The sequence below is a fragment of the Pieris brassicae genome, chromosome 1 (genome assembly GCF_905147105.1).
Source record: "Pieris brassicae chromosome 1, ilPieBrab1.1, whole genome shotgun sequence".
In the NCBI taxonomy this organism is placed as follows: Eukaryota; Metazoa; Arthropoda; class Insecta; order Lepidoptera; family Pieridae; genus Pieris; species Pieris brassicae.
The window spans coordinates 3658626-3686382 of record NC_059665.1 but is presented as its reverse complement, the minus strand read 5'-3'; the positions used below and the strand labels follow the sequence as shown (position 1 = coordinate 3686382).

General features: G+C 32.0%; 1 protein-coding gene across 8 annotated transcripts; it reads left to right on the top strand.

The window, feature by feature from the left end:
* On the top strand, positions 1-26678 carry LOC123714534. 8 transcript variants are annotated; one of them, XM_045668847.1, is made up of 9 exons: positions 1-235; positions 16848-16988; positions 18889-19041; positions 22294-22434; positions 22938-23052; positions 23450-23546; positions 23877-23961; positions 25078-25119; positions 25600-26678. In XM_045668847.1, exons 2-9 carry the CDS (start codon positions 16883-16885, stop codon positions 25704-25706), a joined length of 846 nt encoding a protein of 281 aa, XP_045524803.1. In that variant the 5' UTR covers positions 1-235; positions 16848-16882; the 3' UTR covers positions 25707-26678. The 8 variants fall into 8 exon arrangements, with proteins under 8 accessions (XP_045524803.1, XP_045524768.1, XP_045524831.1 ...); XM_045668812.1 differs by having other exon boundaries at positions 25579-26678; XM_045668875.1 differs by lacking the exon at positions 25078-25119 and adding an exon at positions 24357-24379 and having other exon boundaries at positions 25579-25674.
* The last annotated feature ends 1079 nt before the right edge of the window (positions 26679-27757 follow it).

Sequence of the window (27757 nt, the reverse complement as noted above, 5' to 3'; positions counted from 1 at the left end):
GCGGCTACGCCCGTACTACGCCTTTTAAAGCGGAGCGATTGCTACGTTAAAAATTTAAATATAGAATCACCCATTCGTTATAAAATGGACCAGTAGTTTGTAAAATCAAGTGTTTCCCCAGGAGTATTGGCGTAGCAAGATTTTGACACATGTGGCAAGGAGGTATAAGGTTCAATACAGCGTGGCACAAGCCGGACTAGTTCGTGTTTGGTTGATTGTGCGGTAAAATGACAAGGTAAGTCATTTTCTGGGTTATAATTTATTTTAATAAGACCTCTTTGTAATGGGTAAAGCCTTGTTTCACTATGATAAAATCGGTTAAGGGGCTTTGAACTACGCTTTAACAGTGTTAAAATATTTATATATGAATAAATATTGGAATTCAAAACATGACATGATACCCTTATGATTGCTTTTTAACGATTATGCAATAGCTTAAACGTTGTGTTAGCAACCACTTTAGTGTTAAATGTAGTATGGTATAACGTATAAAGAAATTACTTAAAGTTTATATACACAGAAAACCAAGCACTTCCGTCGCATAAGCTTCCGGGAAAACTTGATTATGAACACAGATAAGCACGCTATATTGTGACTTCTTACGATTTCTATCTTAGAAATCATAATTTAATGGTTAACTACCTATTTATAAAAATAAAGTAAGATTTAATTAATATAGTTCACAATTCGTAGTTATTTGCGTGGTTCGTTTATAACTAAGCTATGTATAGACAAACGGACGCCAGTGCTCGCCAGTGCTCGCCAGTATTGATGCGAATCTATGTTCTGATGCAATATTATTTTTGAATGTGTATTATCTTTTTTACTAGAGGAAATTTGAAATTTATAATTATTTTGTAAGGACTACCTAAACTTTATTAAATCATCTAAATTTTAAGTAATAATTAAGATTAAAGTAAAAATATCTTTTATATAAGTAAATCTATGTAGAATAATATGAACGCCTGTATATTTTTGTCGCGTGTTATAACATAATATAGTTCTCGTGACTCCAAATTAAATGTTACTGCTATTGGCCTCCATGGAGTTGTTAAAACCTAGTCTTCGATTTTGGGCGAAACAATTATGGTTTTAGGACGGTAGATACAAAAACTGATCACATTTTTAACAAATTGTCGTTTTTGTTTAAAAAATAGCAATATTACTATCAAAATAGACGAATAGTTATATGCCCCATCGGGTGAATACGGTACTTTTAAAAACCACAATGGTTTATTTTTATTCTTTTGAAAATGGATTATTTTTTAGGTTTATATAAAACTTGATAGGTTTCCTGATGTTATCATGTCTCACTGGAGGTCATGTCGACACTGCATTGTTTCTCGTGCTTTTGCCAGAATAATTGGCGTTATACGCATTGAAGTGCTCACCTGACATAGTTGTTTGTTTAGTGAACACTTTCAGGCAGAATATAGTCCATAAGTAAAACGTTTCGAAAACAATACTAAATTAAAAATAACAATGATTTCTTATCTATATAACACTAGTCTTACAAAAATACCTTGCAGTTAGAACTTAAAACGAAATGATGGTGCCTTATATTCATCGATTCATTTGACCAATCAGAATACGTAAAGAAGAACAACGTTTTGTCTTTTATTTAATCACTCACGTAATGCGGCGATGAACTGTTGGATTTGACCGAAACGTCAGTCGCGTCGTTTAAGATGAAGTTTCGGTAAATTTTCGGTCGGAAATGTTCGGTCAATGACTTATTATGACTTTCGTTGTGGGCTTACTCAACAACAAAGCTATGATAGGCTGCGATTACCATTTCTTAACGAAGACCAATCTCGTGCCACTATTTACAATTCGTTTAACGAGTTTAAGCGTGGACGTAGATCAATCTGAATGATGATCCCGTAAGGGACGTCCTTTAACAGCAACTATTGAAGACAACATCAGTGCTGTGCGATGCATGACAGAGGAAGATAAGAGCACTCTCTTACTCACCTACCAGCAGATACGGGCAAGCCTAAGCATTAGTAGGGGGCAAGGCTCAGGTGTCGACAAATGTTAGCTAAGTCCAACGGCGGTTACTCAAATGCTGTATTTGACATCGTCACATATGATAAAAGCTGGATATATTGCTATGAACCCGAAACTAAAAGACAATCAGCTCAGTGGGTGTTTCCTTTTGAGGATCGGCCAACTAAGGTAAAGAAAGGAAGAAGTCAAGAAAAAAAGATATTTGCCTCATTCTTTGGTCGGAAAGGTCATTTCGCGACAGTTGTGCTAGAAGACGGAAAGACAGTTATCGTAGACTGGTATGTCAATTTCTGTTTGCCTGTTTCCTTGAAAAAATTGCACAGAAGCGCCCTCGAAGCAGGATCCTCCTTCACCACGACAATGCTTCAGCGCACTCCGCAAAACGGACCCCTGACAGAGACCCCTAAGGAAGAATGGGTCCACTGCTTTTCTAAGTGGTTCCATCGAATGCGACGATGTGTAGAGAGGAACGGAGATTACTTCGAAAACTAATAAAAGTATTGGCAACTTTCTACATTAAGCCGTTTTTCATAAATTTTTAACTATTACGAATATTATTTAAGAATTGCAATAAATTTGATAAACTAATCCGTCTTGCATCATTAAAGGATACATTTTTAAAGTTGGCTACAACGCTTAAGGAATGTGCCAAATTGCTCAATGCATTTGGCGTTGTAGAGAATGACAATTTGTAATAATGTATGAAATGTTACTGAACTCTCCATAACCCATTAAACCGACTTTGAACACTAATTTTCACTTGCGGTGTTACTCAACTGTTCAAATTAAACTAGGTTACTAGTCACTAATACGATAAAAATTTTAAAGAACTCTTCATAACCTTAAAAGTAAATATTATTTAATTATTTTTACGTAAAATTACACTTAGAAACTTAGCAAGATTGGCAGCAGTACGCTTTCCATGAATTTCAACTTTAATGTTACATATATAATTGTTATTTTAGCTAAAGCAAAAATACAGCCTAATTTATCAACGGACTATAGGGCAATATGTCTTTTTAGCTTTCAATTGAATCTGTTGTGTTTTGTGTTGTTGTTGTGTAACGTCTATACTTGATAGTAAGTAGCCGACAATTCTAAAGAGGACCATGAATACAGCTAGTTACAGAGGCAACTTTGAAGGTGAACAAGATCTCTTATCTGTCATTATGGGATTTTGACAGGTAGGCTTTCATGTTTCAGGCATATGCCTTGAATATTCAAGAATGTCCTATTCTTATACACAAAAAGTGTTGTCGATTGCATTATTTGTGACTGCATTAACCCTTGGATTAGCTTTTACATTTTTGTTTATACATATTATTGCTCATTTAAAAAAAAATACTTTAGATTTTACTTTATTATAGTTATATGTTATTTTGAAATTTTTGTTAATTATTTATGCACTTCTTGTACTTTGCCCTCTATAGGTGTTTATTTTTCTTTGTTGTTCCGAATTAGGGTTTCCTGGAAGAAATCGCTTGTTAGCGATAAGGCCGCCAGTTGCCTAATCACTTATGTAACATGCTTTTTTATATGTATGTTTTTGTATAAGGTAATAAATAAATAATAAGGTTAATAAATAAATAAATATTTCAGTACAGTTACAGTTAATATATGTATTTCAATAATGTATTAGTTTTTAAATCATACAAATATTTACTATGTCTTAAAGGATTTATATAGTAATATTTACTTATATCATTTAATGCCGAGTATAATATGTTGAACGCTTTCTATTATGACGATTCCTTACGTAAAGAACTATAGCTGGCTCATACAATTTTGTATATATTGTCTATATGTTCTTGAATGTTTTCAGGGCAAAACAGCCTGTGTTTCTGTCGAGATAATATTTCTCATATTCCGCACTCGGGTCACGCACCGAAATTCACCTCGTGCAAGTTTCATACAGGTCGATGAAAAAGGTTTTACGATCGTTGCCAAGTTCTGTGGAATACTAAATTGCTATTTAAAATCATTTTAATAGTTAAATGGCATGTTTTTTAAATAATTTTGAGAGTTTTATGTATGATACTATAAATTGTATTTTTATACAATTTATAGTATCATAAATGGTAAGAATATATAAATTTATAACGTAGTGATTGTAGCGATTTAGCATAATACTTTTAAGGAGAATATTCAATAAGTGTAATAAACAGTTTATCATGTAATGCTTACTAAAAACTTTGTTCTAAAATCTTTTTTATTACTATAATTGATATTAATTCCTAAAAGACTATAATGACTTTTTAACATAACTCTTAACGTACTACAAAATTTCATAGTAGAATAAAATAAAGTTTGTCATGAATTAAAGTTCTGGGTTCAAATGAACAGGTAAAAAAATCAAATATATTAAGTCCTTTATATATACGAACATAGATAAAATGTAGAAACTCCACTATTATGTAATAAAATACAGCCAATCTATGATGTTTGTTTCTATTTTACATTTTCGCTGCACAGAAGGAATATAAAGAAGCCATTTAGTCGGAATCGGCTTGAGTTCTGAACCCATATCAGTGTGAATATTTTAATACTCAAAGGCTTGTACCAACTGGTATCATGCGCTAGTAAAGACAAAAGCTTATATTTTAATGAATTTGAGCAATTAACCTTGCTTTGAACTTTATGGCTAAATCTTTTTAATAACATGGATGGTGGCTCATTTCACTATAAATACTAGACTGAAGAGAACAGCTTCGCTTTCCAAAAGTTCATTCTAGTCATGTGTGCTTAGACATCCCAATTGACTACTTAAATGTGTAACAGTGTATTTTTTAGGTTTTACGATCTTCTGTATTAATAATTAGTTCTTAATATTTATTTTAATTTCATTAAAGAAGTTGCAAGTATATTTATCATTAGAAAAAGATTTAATTTAAAAATTCGTATGAAACTTTGATATATTTTCTTTCTTAGCGTAAGATTTTTGCATGAATTATTAATTTTTTATGTAATATTCACTGCCTCGAATCTTTCTCGGTATTTTTTTTTCATACGCAAGAAAGTATAATTTAAAAGCTTGGTCACTCGCCGAACAATTCGCAATCGAGTCGATATAGTTACAATAGTCCTTTTAAACTGAATAAGGTTCTATTGTACCCAATAAAGTTGGGCCAAGTTGAACACATTCTAGAGGTCAGCTTCCAAATTGAAAGTATTTTCTGAAGCGAGCTGGACAACATTGTTAAATTTTAACCGAGTTTTTGAAATTAGCGAAGGTTATTCGCCTATGTACATGACATGTTCCAAAATAAGTTAGGGAATATGTGGTAAACAAGTAATTACGGCTAATAGATGATGGTCTAAATAATTCCCTAGTTTTTCCACCACTACTGAATACTAGGATTTAAAGTAAGTAGCTCGCTCGTAGCATCTGTATTTTGGATGCAGAACTAACCTCAAAACTTAAAAAAAAAACGATTCGTCAAACTAAAGTAAATTATTTCAAATCATTACATTATTATCAACATTACAAGATTTAAACTCTGAGAAATAGCTTTTGCATTGAGTCTGATAGGTTATAAAAAATAATTTAGTCACAACTATATATTATACTGTAATATCCTTTAATAATTAATAAGCTGAATACTTATAGTGTATGCAAAGAAATTTAGGTAAAAACTATCGGCACTAGAGTTGTGGTCAATGAAATAGTGTTACCTACCAAGCCATTACAATATCTTTCTTAAAATGTATAAACATCAGAACTCTCTTACTTCTCATAGTTCTGTAATGTATCGTTTCTTTATTAAATACAACACATTTAAATTGAAAGATAAAACAAAGCACGCATTAATATTATTAAACACTTACCATAATTTAAATATAGACTGCTAAGAAACGTTTATTATATTATCTTTGAAGTTTATCCTGCTGAGGATTGCTTATAAATAATACATAGCAATAGCGTACCTAAACTACAAAAAACAATATGATATTTCTAGAAAAGCGAAGATTAAGCTTTTTCAAAGAAAATTCTACTTTACCTGTTCTTTGCCGTTCTTTGTGTTTGTAGAAGTTGCTATTCATAGTTTGCAAATAGAACACCGGTTATTCGCATATTACGTTCAACAAAACGAGTTTCTATCTCGACACTTTTAATCATTTTCAATATAAAAATTCAAAGTTAAGAGAAAATCTACTCGTATTTGAAGTTTTGCAACGTTTCAGCTTTTGATGTATTTTACTGGTGAAATTCTACGATATTTTTATAGACGCATTACAATTTATTAGACACCCGAGACGCATTGTAACGAGTACATTTGTTATTTGAAAACAGATTATAAACACTTCGCAAAATAATTTTAATTATTTCATTATCCCCTAAATTGTTCAAAGCCATGACAATTCGTATGTTTTGATTTATTCCTAGAATTTAAAAAAGTATCATAGTTTACGATAGATCCGCTTTCACAATTACAAAGCCTTCAATTTATAGTTATCAACTTAGGTTTTCCTCCACACGGCTTGTTGTGCAGGTCGAAATTTCCAGAACGAAAACGCACGAACGAGCCGTTTCCGTAGCACTGGTTCCACGCCGAAACTCTTACCAGTATATTTTCCATATTTTATAAATGGAATGATGAAAAGAAATAATATTTAAACGGGAAAAATGAAATGAATCTTGGTTTTAGAAAAGCCCGAGATAATGCTGTAAAAACTTGATTTTAGAATTCCTGACCAAAGAGTAGATATTTGAGGTCAATGTGGCCAGTACGACAAAACGTAAATTTTACATTACATTATACATACAATTGGCAGTCAAATTAAAACTACACCTAATAGGTAGATATTAATACAAGTGTAGATTTTTCTATTTATCTTTTTAACGGCACATTGAGCTTATATTGTATTCTGTCCTCACCAAAGCGCTCATATAATGTCAAAATCGCGATGCACAGATTGCACGTTGGAAATTGCGTCTATCAATTTCCAAATTCAAACGGGCTATAGAATGGTATCGTCAATCATAGGTTTGACAAGTTCGTTTATTATCTATGATTCGATAGGATATTACCTAAGAGATAATGTATGTTACGCCTATATGAAAATTGAGTAAATTATCGTAAATATTAGTAAATATATAAAAAAATATTACCATTTTTATGCATATTTTTAAAAGTAGTAATACTATATCATTATTGCTTATAATAATGAATAAAAATATTAAGTCCTTTGTAAGTTGCATTCAAAATTCATAATAATAAAGTTGTGAATTATTTCTTTAGGGGTATAAGCATAAAATACGGATAAGAAATAGTTTCTGCATCTTTTAGTCGATACCAACTTCAGGGAAATAAATACAGATAACACAATTTTCTTCACAGCTGTGATACTTTTGATATTCAACACCTTTTGTTTTCAGTCACCGTGACCACGCACGCTGTAAAGCACGCGAAACGTCGAACGAAGCGGAAAAATTTAAATTTATAATGATGTAAATAATTATAAGTTTATAATAATACAAAAAGCTTTCCGGTCCGGTTAAAAAAATTGTTGTTTTTTCAATAAGAAATAGTTGGATTTCATTTAATGTATTGTGCGTCCAACGTCCAAGGCATGAAACTCTTAAAGATACGTAATTATTAGACTTTATGAAGTTAAAACCTCTCCATCGGATATACGCACTAAGCAACGGATATTACGTTATCTTGAAACGGAAATGCTCTGTCTACCACTATAAGACCTTGTCGTCTTCATACAAATGCTAATGGGTAGATATAGCTACGTATAAATAGTTAGCAATGTAGCTAGGAAAACGGTCACTTTATTTTAGTCAATGTATATGATACATTTTAATTCATATTATTTACAGTTGATTATGGTAGCAGTAGAATTGTTGATAATAGAATGTAACATTTTGTTAAGATGTTCTTGATTTTATCTTCATTTTATATTGATATCTAATTACTAAACATAGTTATACTATATACTCTGTTGCATTACAGCGTAAAACACGAATCCAGTATCTTCGCTTTCAAGAGAAAAATTACTTCCGTTTTAAAGCTAATTTATTTAATAATTTGAATGAATTGTATTGCATAGTTATCATATTATATAATGGTATTTATGTACATGCCCTTAGAATGTATAACTTTGATGAAATTTTATCCGACACCAGGCTTCATGAATTATCGTATACTCGAAGCGTCATTTGTTATATTTCTCACAATTTACAACATAGCGAGACAAATTTAAAAGAACTGCATGTTTAATATAAAACCGTGTTATATTATTTATGTTCAAAGCAATTGAAGTAGAAGCACACGTGCAGTTTCCCATAAATAAGCCCTACCAATTTTATTAGAAGCTAAATTATAAATATCAAAGCGTTCTCTTTTATAATTTGGTATATATGATTCATACAACACATTGATAATAAAAGAGGGAACGAGTAATTAAAATATAGATTTATTTTAATACCAAAAGTATACACATCATGTTCGTCGCACAAACCAGTGTTTATAAAAAAAATCCAGTGTATTGGGAGTTGCGTGAATTTAGGCGTTATTTTTTTGGTATTAAGCGATCATGAACAGAAAATATTTTAATTTTGATTATACATTGCGGTTGCGTTTGGTGAGCATTTGTAAGTTGCGAGTGTTCTAGAAAGGTTTATGAATACCGGGTATAATGTTGTACTATGATAATAACAGATCAGTTTCTATGTAAGTTACCTGTTTGTAACAATAAATTAATGTAATAAAAGAAATAATAACGGTGGATCTTAATAGCAATTCATAAAGATAACATTTAAGTTAATGAATAAAATAATATTTTGTTTTATATAGCACAGGGGGCAAACTGGCTTCTGGTGTTAAGTGATACCGCCGCGCATGGACACTCTCAATGCCAGAGGGCTCGCGAGTGTATTGCTGGCCTTTCAGAATTGGTACGCTCTTTTATTAAAGGACCCTAAGTCAAATGTATTATTATGATTATATGTCTCGTGAAAAGTATAAAACTCTACGAATCTTAAACCTCCTAACATTTCCAATGTTTTCACGTTTTACATTAAACAAGTATGCATGATATGCAAGGAATGATCGAGACAAGAATATGAATAATCATTCGATCCTACGACGTGAATAGCCGATATCCGAGCCATCAAGAATAGAATTCCGTATTAGAATTTATTATCGATGTCAGGTATATTCCAGGACTTTCCAAATGGAAAACCCGATATCGATTGCGTTGAAATAGCAGGACTAGTTACAAATTGTATACTGGAGTCTTTATATTATGTACTTATTTCATTTATTTTACGTAACATGAATCATTCTCCAATTCTTCAACGATGATTCAATGTGTGACGAAGCTTTAGCAAATTGACAAAGCATGTAACATGCAAAAGATTTATATATAGTTATAAGCAATTAATTATGCATCTTTAATATACGCGGCAATGTTCTAGATGCTTTCATCATCTCCCGCGATAAAATCTTTTATTGTCGGACAGGATTACTTCGGATTCTATCCCTTACTGCTTTGACCGCCCTTTTCGTGGACGGCCAGATCTTTTTCTGTCACAAACAGAGGAGCTCTCGTTGTACCTATTAATACCCCGGTCCACAAATATTTTACTAATACCAAGTGTATGGAGAGATTAAAAATGGCATTTGGCTCCATACCTACTTTGTGTAATGTAATCACAGCGATTCGGTTCTCATTATCACCCCACTCCATTTTAATATCGCAAAATATTGTGCAATGTATTGGCCAACATGACAAAACTCAGAATAATCATATAAAATGACAGATTCCAAATTCAAGTGTAATATATTGTTTATTTTTAATTGTACACCAGGCTATGTACATAAATACGGTAAATTCAGGGTTCGACAGTTCAAAAGACGATTTTCTATTATAGTTGTATAATTTCCTACACGAATTCTATTCGAACGATGCATGTGGCGATGCTATCACTTAGTCCCAAACACACGGAGTGCTTCTTACGTTTAAGATTCAGCTTGACATTTGATATCCTCCTCCCTATAGTATTTTCACCCATATCACTTTACTAAATATCAAGAGTTTTATACGATTTAAACATCAAACAATCGACAAAAATAGAATCAACTTGAAATTAAGAAAAAAATAAAAAAGTTCTTTGACATTTACTAAAGAGCACACGGATATAATTCAGCTTATGTTAACAGAAAAAGACAATGATGAGTGCTACTTCAGATTTTTCTTGACAAAAGATAATTACTCGGAGGTCGTGATAAAAAACCGGCACTTTGGAAACGCTAATTTCAGCGGAGCTTGACTCCGAATCATGAATAAAAATCGACTGGGCCTCATTTATTCAAGTTGACAGCTTTATCATTAAGATGCGAAAGATTGTACTTTTACTTAACATCTTTATTGAGTGAATAACTTGCTGATACTAACTGACTTTAAAAATTAACTTTATTTTATGGATATTTAGCTGTAATGGGGCCTATTCATACAACAAACTTGAAATGGTTACACTGTTTTTGGACACATATATTTAAAACAAGGCTTAAAATAAATAAATAAAATAAAAGATGTAATTAAATGATACATAAATTAAATATTTTAAGGAATGTATAATTAAGTTTGTTATTGAAGAACTGGAAACCCTTACACATTGTAATGCATATGTATTTAAAATGAAAAAAGGCAACAGTGGTAAGAGCAACATCAAGCCAATTTTAAGCTTTTATTGGGAGTACATAGTATTAGCTAAAAAATTGCCTTTTGTAATAGGTTAAAAAAAAATTACTCAAGAAAAAACTTTGCCATGCCTAGCTTTGTAATATTTAAAATAACAATTTTCCTCATTCGGCCACGGGGTCATGACAAATATTTAAATATGTATGTACATTTTAAACAGTATGAACGCTGAAACAACGCAACTCTCAGCTCGATGGGACAGATGTCCGACGTCGCCAACTTCACCTGACAGTACACGGTTTTATTAAGTCATTTGAGAGTTTCAGCCGCCAACTTCCTAACATAGAGATAGCGTTATAGCGTTCAAATTATACTAAGCAAAATCGTGTCATTATTAATAAGCCAGTAAAAAATTTTCGTAACATACTTTTCCACTTATCTATAAACATATGTTATTAGTGGAATGATTTAGCTTGCATTCGCATGTCTGTAGAATTAAAAACTTTATAACAACCATCCATTAAGTTTTCCTAAGTGTAATTCTGAAAACTGTATAGTGTATACATCTTTCGAGAATTTGTACCAAGAAAGTTTTAATGACTTAATAGCTTTAATATTATACTTTTGTATGGCCAAATAATACATTTTGTGGAAGTAAAAGTGAAACAAAAAATGATTCTTCAGCAATTAATGTAAATTGAATACTAAATAAATTAATGTAAAGTATATATCTAATACGTTAGCCCATTAATTTAAGCCACTCACAGGTCTGAGATGTCGGTTCAAAACCAATTTGTACATTAATGGATTTTTTTTAATACCCTTTATTCTTTAACCTAAGTACCACTCAGGTAGTCTCAGGTACTACATAATATATATATAGATGTACTTAGCAAAATATAGCCTAATTGAATAAAATAATTAATATTTTTTTATTGTGAGTGCGTGTGTATTTTAATACAGTGCAAAACTGTTGTAACGTTAGAATTTCAAGACAATTAGTAAGACCAGTCAATATTTTAGTAATCATAGAATTTCTTTCGTTACTATTCTGATCACATCTCTGTTCATCAACCGTTAAACTTTAATTACAAAAAATCACAGCTTCGTCGTAATTGGGTTCTCGATTCTCTCAATAGTACAAATAATTAATCATAAAACTAGGTCATCTTTTTGAAATTTAACAGAGTTTTTATATATTCAGAACAACGATCCGATTAATATACCCAGGGCCAATAAATACCAACATTCACGTGAATTTCTAACGAATTATAGGTCACTCGGTCAATTACACCCAGGCTGCAGGTTTTTGTAGTGCAAGTTGGATCAAATGTTTTAACATTGCAAACATTTGTACATACGTCACGGTTTTCCGCTTTAATGATGGAAGCTCACGCTTAAGCTCGTCGGTAAGGCGCCGCGCACTGCGGTACCACTACTACGCATGCGTGACGTTGACAAACAAAATACAACCATAGAGCAATGCAATACGTCATATTTCTTAATAGATGTCACAGAAGGTAATTTGGTCTGAAGTGTGTTGGTAAACTGTGCTGAATGCAGCGCACAGTGTACTTTTCTAAATTACGCGCGCCATGTATAAAGTAACATTCACCATTTAGTTGATTAACACTCTAAAAAACAACGTAAAATACAGTTTTTTTTAGAATTACGCTTCATATCAAAAGTATATTTTTTTTATTCATTGAAACAAAGGCTCGCTTTACGCTGATGAACATTTTAATTATTTCATCGATACTGATATAAAAACGTTCATTCTCGTGTATTGTGAATTTTTAACAGTTACAAAATATGTTAATCTGTATTGTTAGCACAATCCGCATTCATTAAAATGGGGTTTTCCAAGCGTGTCGCACGCACTACTTTTTAATTATTTCGTTCCATACTATTATACTCTTTTCACGGGCCAAGCTCGATTCTGTGCTAATTAATGAGAACTTGCGCTAAACAATGCACGAAGAGCATTGTTCTGGTGGCAATTTGCACTTTCCTCCTATTCGTAATTAAAATATGTCAAAAAAATATTGTCACAGCATCAAGTTACCGAGAAATCCAGTGTAGACAAAACAACCAAATCAAGTCTTGCGTTAAGACCTTTTTAACCATTTGTAGCGACACTTACAAGTTTATCTTCGCCTACAACTCACTACGAAATGTCACGCTGCATCGCGTTAATTCGAAGTTATTCCGACTGCTATGGATACATACAAGTACAACTCGATTAGACCTTATTCATTGGGTCATTCGGGCAGGCCAGTGAGTTGTTAGACTAGTCGAAGATTCTCCCTGTAGGTCGGAGAAAGCGCATAAAATCATTCCTCCACACATTCTTAAATCATTGTATGAAGTGACATTGTTTTTAAAACAAATGGGACTTTCACCGCTATTATACTCGAAACAGAACTAATTTGAGCGTACGACCAACTAGGCTCAAGAAGATTTAGATTACTCCTTATATGGAAATTGTATTTGTTTTTACAACAAACCAAGCGAAATTAGAGGATTATCATTAAATAAGTCAAAGCTCTCGTTAAACGTAAATTAATCAATAAGGATAAAAAATAAAATTAAAAATAAATCCTTGGGATTGATTTTCTCCAGTTTTAAACAATTAATATGACTCAAAAGAGTTGCGGAAATTTTCTTGCCAGTTCTTCTTGCCCGCTCTATGCCCTTGACTTGCGAACTGGAAGTAAATGTTAATTTTAATTTAATTGTAAATTTACGATTAATTTAACTTCTTTTCTGTCGTTCTTTATTCATATAGGTAAACATACTTATATGTTTACCTATATGAATAAAGTTATTTTGAGTTTTACACATTTAAAAAATTCTATGGACCCAAACATCTTAAGCCTTCAATACGATCATAAAAGATCTTATTAAATGCCTAATATAAAATTGAACTCTGTATTTTATAGAGAATAAAAATAAAACACGCAGTCTAGTCTACCTATCTTCGCGACCTACTAAAAACGTAACCGTCTATATTTAGAATAGTTTTTATACTTCCCAATGATATCGCAAATTATTATAAATTCAGTTGGCATTTTGATGTTCGCTGCATGTTTATCTCGACATCCCGGTTATACGTGGCGTAAATATGGCAACATTTAGACTCCAATTGTAATGTAAAATGTTTTATCTGTTAACTGTATGGTCGTATTTCCTTGACCAGGATTGCTGAAACGCACTTAAAACCTAGAATTGTGTAAGTACTGTAATAAATTCCATTTAACTTAAGAGAAGTTTTGTTAGATTTTTTTATTTACACAGATAAAAATCGTAATACGACGTTTTTATATATAATCTGTGCTCTTACGAAGGGTTGATATCACTACGCCATAGTGCAAGACATTTTATAGCGATCATACTACTTCTGGCGTAAGTACTGTTGATTTTGTGAGAAAATACATTTCCTTACTAATGTATCCCTATATCGATTTCAAGGCAAATTGTAACAAAGCTGACGCTAGCAAACTACGTAGCGATTTTATTTCTGCGAGTGATTGATGAAGCAATTTTATAGAATTATTTTTGCATTTGTGATATTAAAATTCCATTAGTATGATGCCAAATTCTGAAATCTAATTGGACGAAAAACTTCGACGTATATTTTTTGTGCGTTTGCGGAATTTAATGCGGAGAAGCTGCCTTTAAAACAATCTTAGTAATGGACAAATAAACACCTTAGCTGTGAAAAGTTCAATTGAGAAATATTCTTATATTTTCAACTTATATTTATGAAGTATGTAAGCCTCATCAAATTAAAAAAAATACTACCTTAATACTTACAACTATTTCTATTATAAGTACTTACTAAAATACATTGTTTGTACTTTTCATACTCACATTCCTTAACAAGCTTTTAATCCTAAGTATCATAAAAGTCTCCAACCACCGGTATAAGCATAATATATATCAAAATAGTAAATACAGCGTGCAGTGAACTTTTTGCTGTAACATTCCCGATCCACAGCAAATTTAATTTGTAGTATTTGCAAATAAAATTTTGTATTCTAGGATCATTTCCAGCACCGAGTTTCATTTGTATAAATGTTATGCTTGTAGATTGTAGAACTGTCAGCCGTGTTAAAATTCAAAGTGGCTGACAGTTACAGCGTCGCCAAAAATCGGATAAAAATAGTACTTATAATGTAAAGTTGAAAAATCAATTGACTGACGTGCTTGGGTTGTCAAAGACCTGATGACCTGAAGACTTCGTAATAAAGTAAATAAAGAATCGAATCGAAATCGAACACTTCTCTGAGATAAAGATAGGTACCATTTTACCATAAGTAAATGGAAAAAGGAGATAGTATACATTTTTGGTAGGTATTCAAACGAAACAACAGCAGATATATACAGGACCATTATTCTAGTAGCATCACAAAATAGTGTTGATACTTTTCGTCTATGGCAGCGGTTTAAAACACCACGCCATTAAATACAAAACGTATAGGATGTGCTGAATTTCATGTGCACAGTTCATAAAGTTTTGATAGTAAATGCCAAACATATAGGACTCTCTAGATGCGGTGACGGAAATGACTCAAAATTTATCAACAGTGAATTGCGGAATGATACCGCAAAACGTAACATTCGTTAGTTCTGTAGTTAATCATCGAAATAGTGCTTAGGCGCCTGTAAGTTTTATCAAAACGTTGGGTTCAAAGGTGCAATATATTCAGTGTAAGTGAACTAGATTATACGAGTATGTGTGTCAAACTACGTAACTTTCTGATGGCATAAAAATCACACTGTATATTAAACGCTATCATTTACATAACTACATTAATAAATTTGTTGGCAATCCAACGAATTCGTATAAATATGTATAATAATAATTTGCAATAAAACTTATTTTTAGCAATAATAATCTATATATTAACTAATAAATTTAATAATAAATATAATGCAATAGAAACAAATAGATCTAACGAAACCGGTATGAGTAAATTTATATTAAAAAATCTATATTTTTAAGTCTTTAAGATATTAATTATATTTATTCGTATTCGTATACATAAAGTTCAAGGTTATTTGCAGAAGCTTTCGAACATTGATAACATAATATTTTAGTTTTAGATTAATATGAATATGAAATATATTATGTTTTTGCATATACTCAACTAAATACGAGAAATTTAATTATTATCCGAAAATGTTATATTATAAATTGGTCCTAACGAGTTACGCTGTAGTCAAAGTGCACCCGTATAAAAGTGATCTTGGACAGATCCAAGGAAGAAATTGAGAGTTCCAGAAGGATCTTTATGTCCAGCCTACTATACTGAGAGGTTAACGGATAGAGATGAAAACAAAAGTGGAATGTGTAGAATCGCTCCCATCGCGCGTCCACCGTCTTTATCTAATATGTTTTAGTAAAAACCTATGGGCGTTTGTCAGATATACCAGCTTTTAAAGAAAATCCAACTCAATAAAATCCATACAAAATATGAGGCTATATTAAAGTGAAAATAATTGGTTAATTTATTTATTTACACAATTCTATTATTTATATTATTTATGAACAACTCCATTAAAATTTGTTTTAACTTCAAAGATAATATCAGGTAAGGGCTTCAAAGAGCCAATGAGATTATAAATACTATATAATAAATTTAATATTTATGTAAATTTTGTGGTCGTCAAGGATTACGTTATTGGGTCTAGGTGCTTAGCGACCTTTATTAGATTAGTATGGGTATATTTAAAAGTTTGTATTTTAATCCTTCTGTAAAATTTTATATCTTAATTAACTAATTAAAATTTTCCTAAAAAGTCGCTTAATAAATAAAATCTACGTATTTTTAGTTTTATATTGATGTACATTCAACTATACCGTAGATAATAGTGATGCAAAGAGATCTATAAGTATATACCCTATATATAATATGAAAGACGAAACAAAGACTAGTTTGGTTATCATTGGTGAACTGCATGTCTATTAAGATTTCAGACACACATCCCTCTTTCCTTTTAAAAATCGAAATGATGACTCACTTCTTTCGTTTTACATCCCCGTCTCCATGTCATTCTCAGTGACGGTTGTCACTCCAGCTCTGCCTATCCTCACTCTCCGCACCGTTGACCTGCGTGCAAGACTGTAGCAAAGTTGTTCTGTCATGTTTTCTTATTAAGTATACATTATTATATTTTAGGTGTATTGGCATGTGACGCGGGCGCAGCGGGAGGCATGCGGGCCCCGAGGTGTGGGCGGGCGGTGCTGGCCGCGCTCACAGCGCTGCTGGCGCTCGCGCCCTCCTTGGCCGAGCTGGATGTTACTACCGTTGCTGTGTTTGGTAACTATATAAAAAAAACATTTTATTTGATGCAAAAACAATTACATTTTGTATTTACATTCTAAAGGTTGTAAACATGCAAAGGCAACGAATCATTGAGATACATTATTCATTTTGGTTAATTTTATGCATAATATGAGCACTAGTGTTTCAACCAGGCCTAGCCTGTATCTTAAACGCTAGTTCCTTGGAGTGTCGTTGACAAATTGGTTAAGTTGTTTGTCATTAGATGTTTTTTGTTTATTAAGATAAATAAAGGTACAACAATCGCAATTGGTTGGTTATACCGTAGTAAGTGTGAAGTTCGATGAAGATTGTTAAGTCTTTAGGCTGAGAAAGTTGAATACGAGATATCAATTTAGTGTCGTTATTTACGTAATTATGGAATATAATGTTTAGTGTTAAGATTTTCTATTTAAATTAAATTTTAATCAATCATAGGGACTGAAGAGCTTTAAAATTTAAATCTAATTTTATATTAAAAAACAAGTTTTCTATTTCATTATATTTTTAAGTTTTTAGCCATCCAAACAGATTTATTTACATTGATATAAGATAGATATATTAACAGTAGTGTCGATAATAATCGTTTTGTTTAAGCATCCTAATATTGTTCAAGTAGTTCAACCTAGTAGTAATTAAGTAGCAGCTGACCCTTAAGTGACGTAGTTATTCGTCCGATAGCCGATACGTCTGATAGCATTAGACATCTGTGTCGCAATTTAATGATTAAACGATAAGTCGTAGCTGAGTCTTGGTTGGTTTATGTAACATATATTTCACTACTGGGATTGATTTTTGGCATATTGTTGAAACAGTAATAATTCGCTTTAATAATTAAAAACAGGACCATATTTGCTTATGGAAAAAATCACCTAAAATACGTAACATATAGATACACATGGATTTTACAATTAAACCCAAGATAGCATTGGCGTTGCGTAACATGTAAGGTCCCTCTGCATCCTTTACCGCATTTACCATAGCGAGTTCACAGAGGGGTTGTTTGTATGTCAAGGTAGAGTATACCCCGAGCGTTTGTAAGGCAGTTTGTGGTGGTGCCTGACACTATAACTGTGTGATGTCAGCTTACTAAAGTATTTCCGAAAAGTAATTCGACTAAGGCTCCTTTATGAAAAGAGCGAACCAATTCGTAAAAGGCTGGCAACGCACTTGCGAGCTTTCTGGGAATATGAGTGTCCATTGGAGGTACCATTTAATATTAGGTGAGCCTCTGCCTGGTTGCCCTCTGTTATAAGAAAAAGGTTTGGAGTTCTAAATATTCATTATTAGAGTAGCTTTGACAAATAAGATTTATTTCATTAAATGAATTCATTACAATAAAACATAAGCGATAACATTTCATAACTAAAGAAGAATAGAGAGGTACTCAGGCATTCATTGCACAAGATTGTACAGATATACCTACTGAAATTTAAGTATGTGTTAAAAAGGTTATACAAGGTTATTAAAACTCATGCCATTTTAGAGAATTTATCAAATCTGGACTTGCTCATACTGAACAATAGAAAGTTGAAGGATAATTAGTTCACATGAACCGTATCCCAACCCGTTCCATTATAAAACGTGTAATTGCGCCTAGTAGCGCTTTCGACCCCGTTCGGCCACGTCTGAACCCCGGTTAGTGAGGCACTGCATTTTTCTATTAATGTGCAAATGTCTTTGTCATTTAATAGTGACTCATGCGGTGAAAGAAAACACAGTGAGCACGTCTAAGACTCAAAAATAGACTGTGTGTGTCATCCAAAGAAGGCCTACGTGTCTATAAACAAAAATTGCCAAACCGTGTCCAAGATTTTTACAAGCATATAACTGATTAAAGATACAAAACTGAATAAATCAGCTTTCAGTAAGAGCACAGTTATCATATAATTTACAGATCCTTCAAAACGTGGAAAGATGATGTATGGTGACACCTGTTCAACGGTGATGGAGTGTGGTTACCCCGACTCCGTGTGTGATGAGGTTCATAAGATCTGTCGCTGTCACCCTGATGTACCGGTCACTAATCACGTGGATAAATGTGGAAAACGTAAGTCCCAGAATTACGATATATTATTTACAATATTTTGAGATGACTATTGTGTCAGACATTTAGGAAAATATTTACTTCCATTAACCAAATATAATTATGTACATATTTGTAAAATGTACCGTACTTTAGAGCCTTAAACAATGCATTTTGCACCATGTTCGAAAGAGATATAAGTCAGTATCATGTGTACATCGAAAACAATTCGGGCGGTCAGCGGCGGTCGCCGGTGTGTCCAAGGTCAGTCGGACGTCTTTAAATATTGGCGCTGAATTATCGAATCAAATCTCGCTACTGATAAATCAATATGTATCTTTTCTGACATAAAATACATAATTTTACTTAATTATGCTCGAAGTAAATGCATTTTACCACTCTATATAGTACTATATTCTCCCGAAGCTCGGGAAATACAACCGTTGCCAAACAATGACAAAAACCGCTATGCCCATTATCACTTTGAGAATACTGTATTTTTCTGTTGAATTGTTATAGTTTGTAAGAAAAATGGTTTTGAAATTGATATCCAATGTTGGCACGGTTTAATAAAAATTATAAATATACACACTATTTATTAAAAGGTTTATATCTAAAATATCTTATGAAAGGAGACAAATGTGTATACCAGTGCAAATTAGCTACAAACGTCTTAAGAAAAACACTTTGTGAACGGATTAAAGCTATGTATTATTATTAAAACTTATAGCTATTAAAACTTAATAAGCTATAAAATAACTATAAGTTTTAATAATAATACACAGCTTTAATCCGTTCACAAAGTGTTTTTCTTAATGTGCAAAAGCTATTTTAACAAAAGGCAATACTATGTACAAACGTCTTATCTAATCACCTATCTGAACTGATCTGACATATTACCATTTGGCCTATGGAACCGAAACGCTTACTGAACAACGTGGTAATATTAATTACAAACTATACTGCGCTGTATTGAGTGTATCTTTCGCGTAAAACCATAGCGTGATATTTAAGGCCTTCTTTTTGAACAACAACCAACACATAACATCGCATTTATACCAGTAATTTCTGAACATATTACCAACCAAATAATACTTCGATGTATTATAATATACAAAATATAGAAGGCGCAAACTAGCTGCTGTGGTCTCTGGTAGAATGCTTCCAACCACAGCACACACGCATTACACAATTAAACCTTTTTCTTTAAAAAAAAGTTAGCTCTCTATTATTATAATTTTTAATTTTTTATTATTGTTATTTTATGTTTTTGTGTGTGTGTGTGTTTTGCTAGTAATAAATGTTATGTCTATGTCCATGTCATAATATCTTACAACTTTAATTAATTACATTTATTATTTATAGAATTACATAATTATTTAGAGAATTATATTTGTGGTCAAGGATGTTGACCACACACACACAGAAAATTTTAAATGAAATGAATACAGAGTTACGGAAAGCATGTATTATTACTATAAAAAGGTTCCATAGCTGTTACACTGTTTCGTAGGGGATGTTGTATGTTTAGTGACCCAGTATAAACTGAAATACGAGTATAGAGAAGTAAAATGAAAATAACTTTTTAATGGTTGCGCAAAATAATGAAATGCTTCAAAGAAAAATTTCAGTGAATAAAACCAAACTTTCTTCATCAGCCTAACATTTATAAAATTTTCAAGAGATACTTAAGTTACTTCAATATTCTCTGTCTCTTATTATTATAATATAATAGTTAGTAACGTATATATTCAAGAACGTGAACGTTAAGCTATTGATTTTAATAAATTAAGAATTTTTAAGTCATATCATCCGTCTTCCTTAACAATATTTTAATGCACATATAATTTTAAGGGATATGAAACCATTTAAGCTCACGAATTTGGGCAATGCTTGGATATTTTATCTTGAGATTCTTATTGGTATACTGGCCTGAAAGAAAGGGTTTCAGTTTATCTTTGGAATTACTTTCTAAATTAACATACAAATTAACAGTTTTCCCCTCACTACTTATGATAATATTGATTAAGAATATACAGAAGACATATTGGAATTAAATAAAATTAAAAAAAAGTAAAAATTAAAAGCCTCTGTTCTTCACCGCATTGTTTTATTACTCTGTTGCACAAGAAATAAAAAAAAAATATATAATCATTTTCAGCCTTGTTGCGAGGTATTATCAGAACTAAATTAATAATAAATGTGTTATAAATTGTGTAAGTAATTACTAGAACAAAGAACTGACGTGGTGACGACACGCGATCTAAAACTTTGGCTTATATCGATCTAATGCAGTCGTGGTTAGTTGTCCTGCATACTTGTCTATTGAAAACTATTATTTCCGTCTTTTGTCTTGCCTCTGTTTGAATATTGGCAGTATACACAACCAAGCTACACCATTTGGCGGTGACGTGTCAACATACTTTTCATTTAGCTTCCGCAATGTGGCATAATATAGATTTTTATTAACCAAAATATATTAAGCTTCTGTATCAATTATATGTATGAACGGTACTCCTAGACAACTTCATCCTAAAATCTATTCGGACTTGGGTATTCTCGTAATTGCGAACGTCACTAGTAGTTGTTTTATTTAAACCAAAGTAAAAAGTAGCTATGTTTTGATTTTCACAATACGTTTCAATAACAAATTGTTCATTTTAAATAAAGCACAAGTGGCTTTCGTCTCTTTATGTAAAAGTCTGTGATGAAAACAGATAGATTTTTAGTTTATCTAAAAGAGTGCAAGTTGATAGGAGACATGAAAAATAAGTATACAAGCATTGTAATTAAAATAATGCTTTTCAATATGTACTAACATATCTCTAACTTGGGCGCCCAATGAAGCGCAGCATACAAAGCTGGTGTGTCAAACATCGATGGAACGATGTGATACAGACGAAAAGAAAAAGAACAAACAAAGTGTCCGATGTTACAATAATCAAAATAAACTTAGTGGAAACGGGTGGGGCACATGGCAAGAGGAACAGAAAAGTGGAGCAAGAAAGTACTAAACTGGTGACCAAAAGGGACAATTAAAGATGATGACAATTTAGGTGGATACACCAAAATAAGGAAGCAGCAGGCGGTACATAGCAGAGTGGTAAGGTTAAGACAGGAATGGCGGGATGAGGAGGAGGCCTTTGGCAAAAAAGGGCACACAGATTAGATAGAAATATAAATGTGTTTTTGTGTTAAAAGTATCTGAAATAATAGGCTATTATTATTATTAAAATAACAATTTATAGTAACTAATTAAATAATTTAAATTTTCAGCTGCTGGCATCAACGAAACCTGTATTTTCAATGAGCAGTGTGAGGACGTTGTGTTCAAAACTGAGTGTAGGAACGAACGATGCGTGTGCAAATATGAATTGGTCGCTGAGGTGTCAGTGGATGGTGGCATTGTGTGTAACCGTAAGTTATTGTATCAAGCCGCTTCGTTGCCGGTTCCAATTACTCATTTCCCAATTCTTTCATACATTAGGCACATTATTTGCAATCTGCAAAAATATTGCACATTGTATAAATTTTAAATTGTTTAACCTTAGTACATTGATAAACACTCGTTTTATTATTTAATTTAAATCAAGCAGAAGCTGCGCGAGCCATTAATAATTATCAAGAAAAGGACTTTACTTGATACCACCAGAAAAGAATCTTTATACCCCCATTTAATATTTTGGATGCTACATATACACGAAAGATCTTAATATCCGTATGCATCGCTTAAAAAAATACAATTAATAAGGATATGGTTTTGCCGTATTGAATCAAAAGAAAGTTTCTGAAGTAAAGTCGAGATTCATTCTCGTGATATTTTCAATTTATTAAGTATCCATAGCTCGCATGGATATCGCATATCTATGCTTTTTACCTCTTTAACGATCACTTAGTTTAATTTATTTCAAAAATTTCAGCGGAAAAGGAAATAGAAATCTCAACAAAGACTCTGGACCCGGCTATGATTGGAGTACTGGTTGGTATGGCGCTGATGTTCGTCATTATTTGTGTCGTTTTGCGGCTTTTTAGCAGGTAACACTTGTGCTAAGACCAATAATTCTTAAGTTTAAAAATACAATATAAATTACGATTTTTTCAAACGGATGCTTAAAGGTGTTAACTGTTTTAAATTTAAAACATAAACGAGTCCTGCGATTTCTTAGGCACTATTTATATTGATCACAGTCGGGCTACTTTGTAATTTTAAAATGTATTTCATTATTTTCCAAAGCGCGTGATTTTAAGACTTATTGATAAATCTCTATAGAAATTGCAGTCATGTCAAGTGACGTCATTTGAGTGAGGATATTTTTTTACTTAATGTAATTGAGGCCATAAAGAATGACGATCTGTAGTTTACATTGTATCGGTTTTGAAGATATCAAAGTATATAAATAAAATACATGCGCAATAAATCTTACTTTTTCAGAGCCCGATGGAGGGAGAACAGAACTATTTTTAACACTCCTAATCCACGACTCATGAACGTGTCTCTACTAAGAGACTCAAAACTTTTGCATGCTCAGGTAACCGCTATAATCAAATGAGATTTTTTTCTAAATTCCTCATTTTCTATAGAATCATACACTAAATCTTGAATAATGAAATTAACCATAATTTACCAAGGGCTTGTTTTTATTTATCTGTATTATTTTTATGCCAACAATGCTTTTGAAGTGATTTAGTCAAAAGTTCAAAGTCAACCTTTTGTTTTTTTTTCATAATTTTGAAAGAATTTAATTTGTAATCCGACATACCTTAATACTAGTTAGTACGTTGTTTAAGCAGTTTGAATTATCGCCAGGCAATGTAACAAGTGTTATCAATTTTATAAATGTATATGAATAATATTTCAGGATCGACGCGGTTCCCGAGTAAGCGTTCGACCACCGTCACGACAAGCTAGCCAGCAGGAACTGAGACCTCATTCACCAAGTCCAGGTGAACATATTATTTAATATATTATAATTACTTACTTCAGCTTCAATTTCATGTTTAATGTCGAACAACCTTACTGAATACAGTGACTCTTACCATCCACTTTTAGCTTTACAGGCCGATTGTGTTTTCCGTAAAAGAGAACCGAGAATGATTTTCAAAGACCAATCTTAATAGTTAATATGTATCTTTTAAAAATCACAACTATAATCTAAGATGAAAAACGATATCGAAATATCAGAAACCAGAATGTATTTAAATAAATCTAGACTACTTTGTAAATATTCTAAACATAGTATTTAATCGTCAAGGAAAGATTTCACTTGTTTTGAGTAAGGTTTTGTTCATTCCCTTCACGGCTTCTCGGTCTTAATGCAGCGTTTTTATTATGCCACCAGATGGCGTTAAAGACAACTGACAGGTTGGTTATAAACTTTGACTTGTACCTTTTAATTTGGTACGTAGTCCCTAGATGTCGTTTAACCAAGTAATTGCTAAATTGATTTTTGCTCCATCTTTTTATACATTAATTAAAAAGGAAGCGCTTCAATAAGACTAATAAAATTTTCTACTTTCTTATTCTCGCTGTTTCTTCACTTTTTAAGTCTAGCTATGCTTCTAACCTACATTTGTTATAACCGCCATCTATGAATTGTAAGAATAGGCTTCAATCAATCTTACTTTCTAAAAAAATTTATAAAAAATGTAATTTAACATTGTAATTTATAAATTGTGTCATTAAGGAATTAATTAACAATACAAAACACATTCTTACATATATCTGTATACCTTTATTATGTACTGTTTGTGTTTTATGTATAGTAAGTGATAAATTCAATAATAAACTATTATCAAGTAATTTTCTGGGTGAAATCATGTCTTTTTCTGAGGTAGGCCAAGCTATACTAAAAGTAAAACAATACCTCACTCGTTCATCTCATAATTTATCTTATAAATTATTAATTTTTGTTATTATTTTTAGTATTGTATTACGACTTAAATATAAGTCAATAATATCAATCGATATTGTGAAGTTATTTTTGATTGACATATGTTTAATTGGTGGTTTTAATAAATACCATCATTGTGTAATTCATACATTATTTCATCTACCAACAGCACGTCCTCACCAAAGCCATCAGCTCCACAGAAAACACTCAGGTTACTTGAAATTATTTAAAATTTTCGCTTTTCTATAGAAAATAGGCATGGTGAGATAAACATGAACGTAGTAAATACGAAAATGTATATACTTGATATATTATGTTAGTAATTCTTATAGGTTTAAGTCTAAAGTCAAGTTTTAAATTTTGAGTAGCATACATTTTTGGAGTAGTCAAATTCTAATCCATTGTTAGTTTACGATATTAATGAAATATCCAGTTGGTTTTAATAATTACACAGTGTTAATATTTTTAGGACAAACTAAGGTAGACTAAGTAGGAGAAACTTCATTATGTGATAGACATAAGTTTACTTTAAGTACTTTTCCTGCATGGTAAATTAATTTTGTTTAAGCATGGGTTTGACGGCTTATTATCACTTGGAATTGGTTGAATCATTGCATGTATTGTAGCGTTAAGCTAATTCGTCCACGAATTGATGTTATTACTATAACAGGTTCTCGTCGTGGTTCGAAAGCAAGCAGTGGTCATTCGGGCACCTCTTTAAGGTCAGCTACACTTCGATCCCCTAACACCACAGGACCCACTTCGGTGACCGTCGAAATACGCCCACCAGACGCTTGAAAGTCAAATAACATCAAGGTAGAAAGGGAAATTGCAATAATTCAAATTATGTCCAAATTATAAAATGTTTGTGATAAAATTTATCAGGCGCTTATATTTTAAGCATTTTATAACTGCTAATAGGCAACGCACTGATGTGGTGAATACCTTTTAAAAGTGCCTCTTAATGAAAAGCTTACATTTTTAACCTAATAATATACCAACATAAATTAGTATTAAGACACATAAATAAAGTTTAAAATTACCACATTTTACAGTTTCAATCACTTTAAAGTATAGAGCACCAGAACGATGTAGGTATAGAATTAGCTTTTTTAGCTTAATGGTATCGCTTTTTAGCTTCTTTGTAGGTGAATAATTTGAAATGTCTATTATTAGAGTTTAGGTATAGTCTTTGAATTTCACATAAGTTTACGCTAGATGAGATATGCCATAGATTCTATTAAAAACTTTAAGCTAGTTATATTAATGGGGACCACCTCCTTCTAGGAGTGACCTGTTATTTTTTGAGAATGTCGAGATGGGAAAGCTTCTATTTCGCTTTGAAATTATAATAAAGGATAGATCATTTAGTTTGGAATTAGTGGGAGTCGAGAGATAAAGTTTAAATTTTCTTCTTAAAATGTGTAAAATTGGGGAAGTTTACACATAGTCTTAAGGCTTCGTGCACATTGGGAGCTTAGATTATCGCAACGCACAAGCGAGTTAATAAAATTAGAGATTATAAAATATTTTTAATAAACTTGAACTGATAAATGTATCATGGTCATTTGCGTACGGGAGATACTTCAATATGGGGAAGAATTGATGTATCATCCGTACTATTAATTCATTAAATCATTTGGATATAATAAGCTAGTATATCTTTATAATATGCTCACAATAAAAATTATATACTTAAAACACTGTGCTAGTTATATTATGTCTACGTCAATGCTATGATTTACTTATATAAACTTTTATTATACTTCTGAGAGTTGTTTCATTTACCTTCCTTGATGTTTTCAGTTATAAGAAATTGTTTAAGAATTTTTTTTACTTTTGGTGAGTAGATCGACGTATATACCTACTGGATTCAGTCATGATTAATAAAGTGACTTTTAAAGCAAACATGTATATATATATCACAGCCAACTAGCTTAATAAGCCGTAAAAATAATAGCCTAACCTTTTAACTTATCAGCGTCGTTTAACTAGCGGCCTGAAAGATATTCAGCCAGTTGATCGAACAGGCAACTGACATAGATCGATGACGTTTCATTACTTGCCTAGCTTGTTGATAGATAATATAAATTTATTAAAATGGTACAAGCGCTACGGCTGAATATCATTCAGGCCGCTTGTTTAAACGGCGCTATTTAATGGCTGTTAATTGAACGGCTTATTAAGCTAATTGGGTGCAACATATACATGTTGAAGATCAGCAGCATAAGACAGCAATAATTTTTTACTCACACACTTAGAAACAAGCCACACGTTCAGCTCAATAAGGTATTTGCTAAATGTCTCAATGGCTTTTAAATAATCTCCTTTCGATCAATACGTCTAAAACCAAATATATATACAGTCAAATCTGCGTAAGTGAGAACTGGGTAAGCGAGAAAACTCCATTTATGAGTGCAAGAATCATGAAATCTGTATAAGTGACAGTTAATTATAACCCGCATAAACGAGATTGATACTTGCTATTATGCTTGCTTTCATACTTTTTTTTTGGCTCATTCTGCTTCTTTTACTGTTTTCTATAGTTTTATGAACTTTCATTGAAATTCCAACAAAACGAGAAGCTTTAAAGCATTGGAGACGCTTTACAAATATTATGAATATTCGGCGGTTGATCAAAGTATATTTGATAACATTTATCGTAAAAAACATACACAAAATTTAAAAACAGAATTCCAAAAGAAATTAACATAAGTTATCAAGTAATTGAGCAGTGTTGGCCTCAGCGTGCGACTTTCATCACTGTAGGTTCGATCCCCCGCTTGGCCCCTTATGGGCTTTCTTTCTATGTGCGCATTTAACATTTGCTCGAACCATGAAGGAAAACA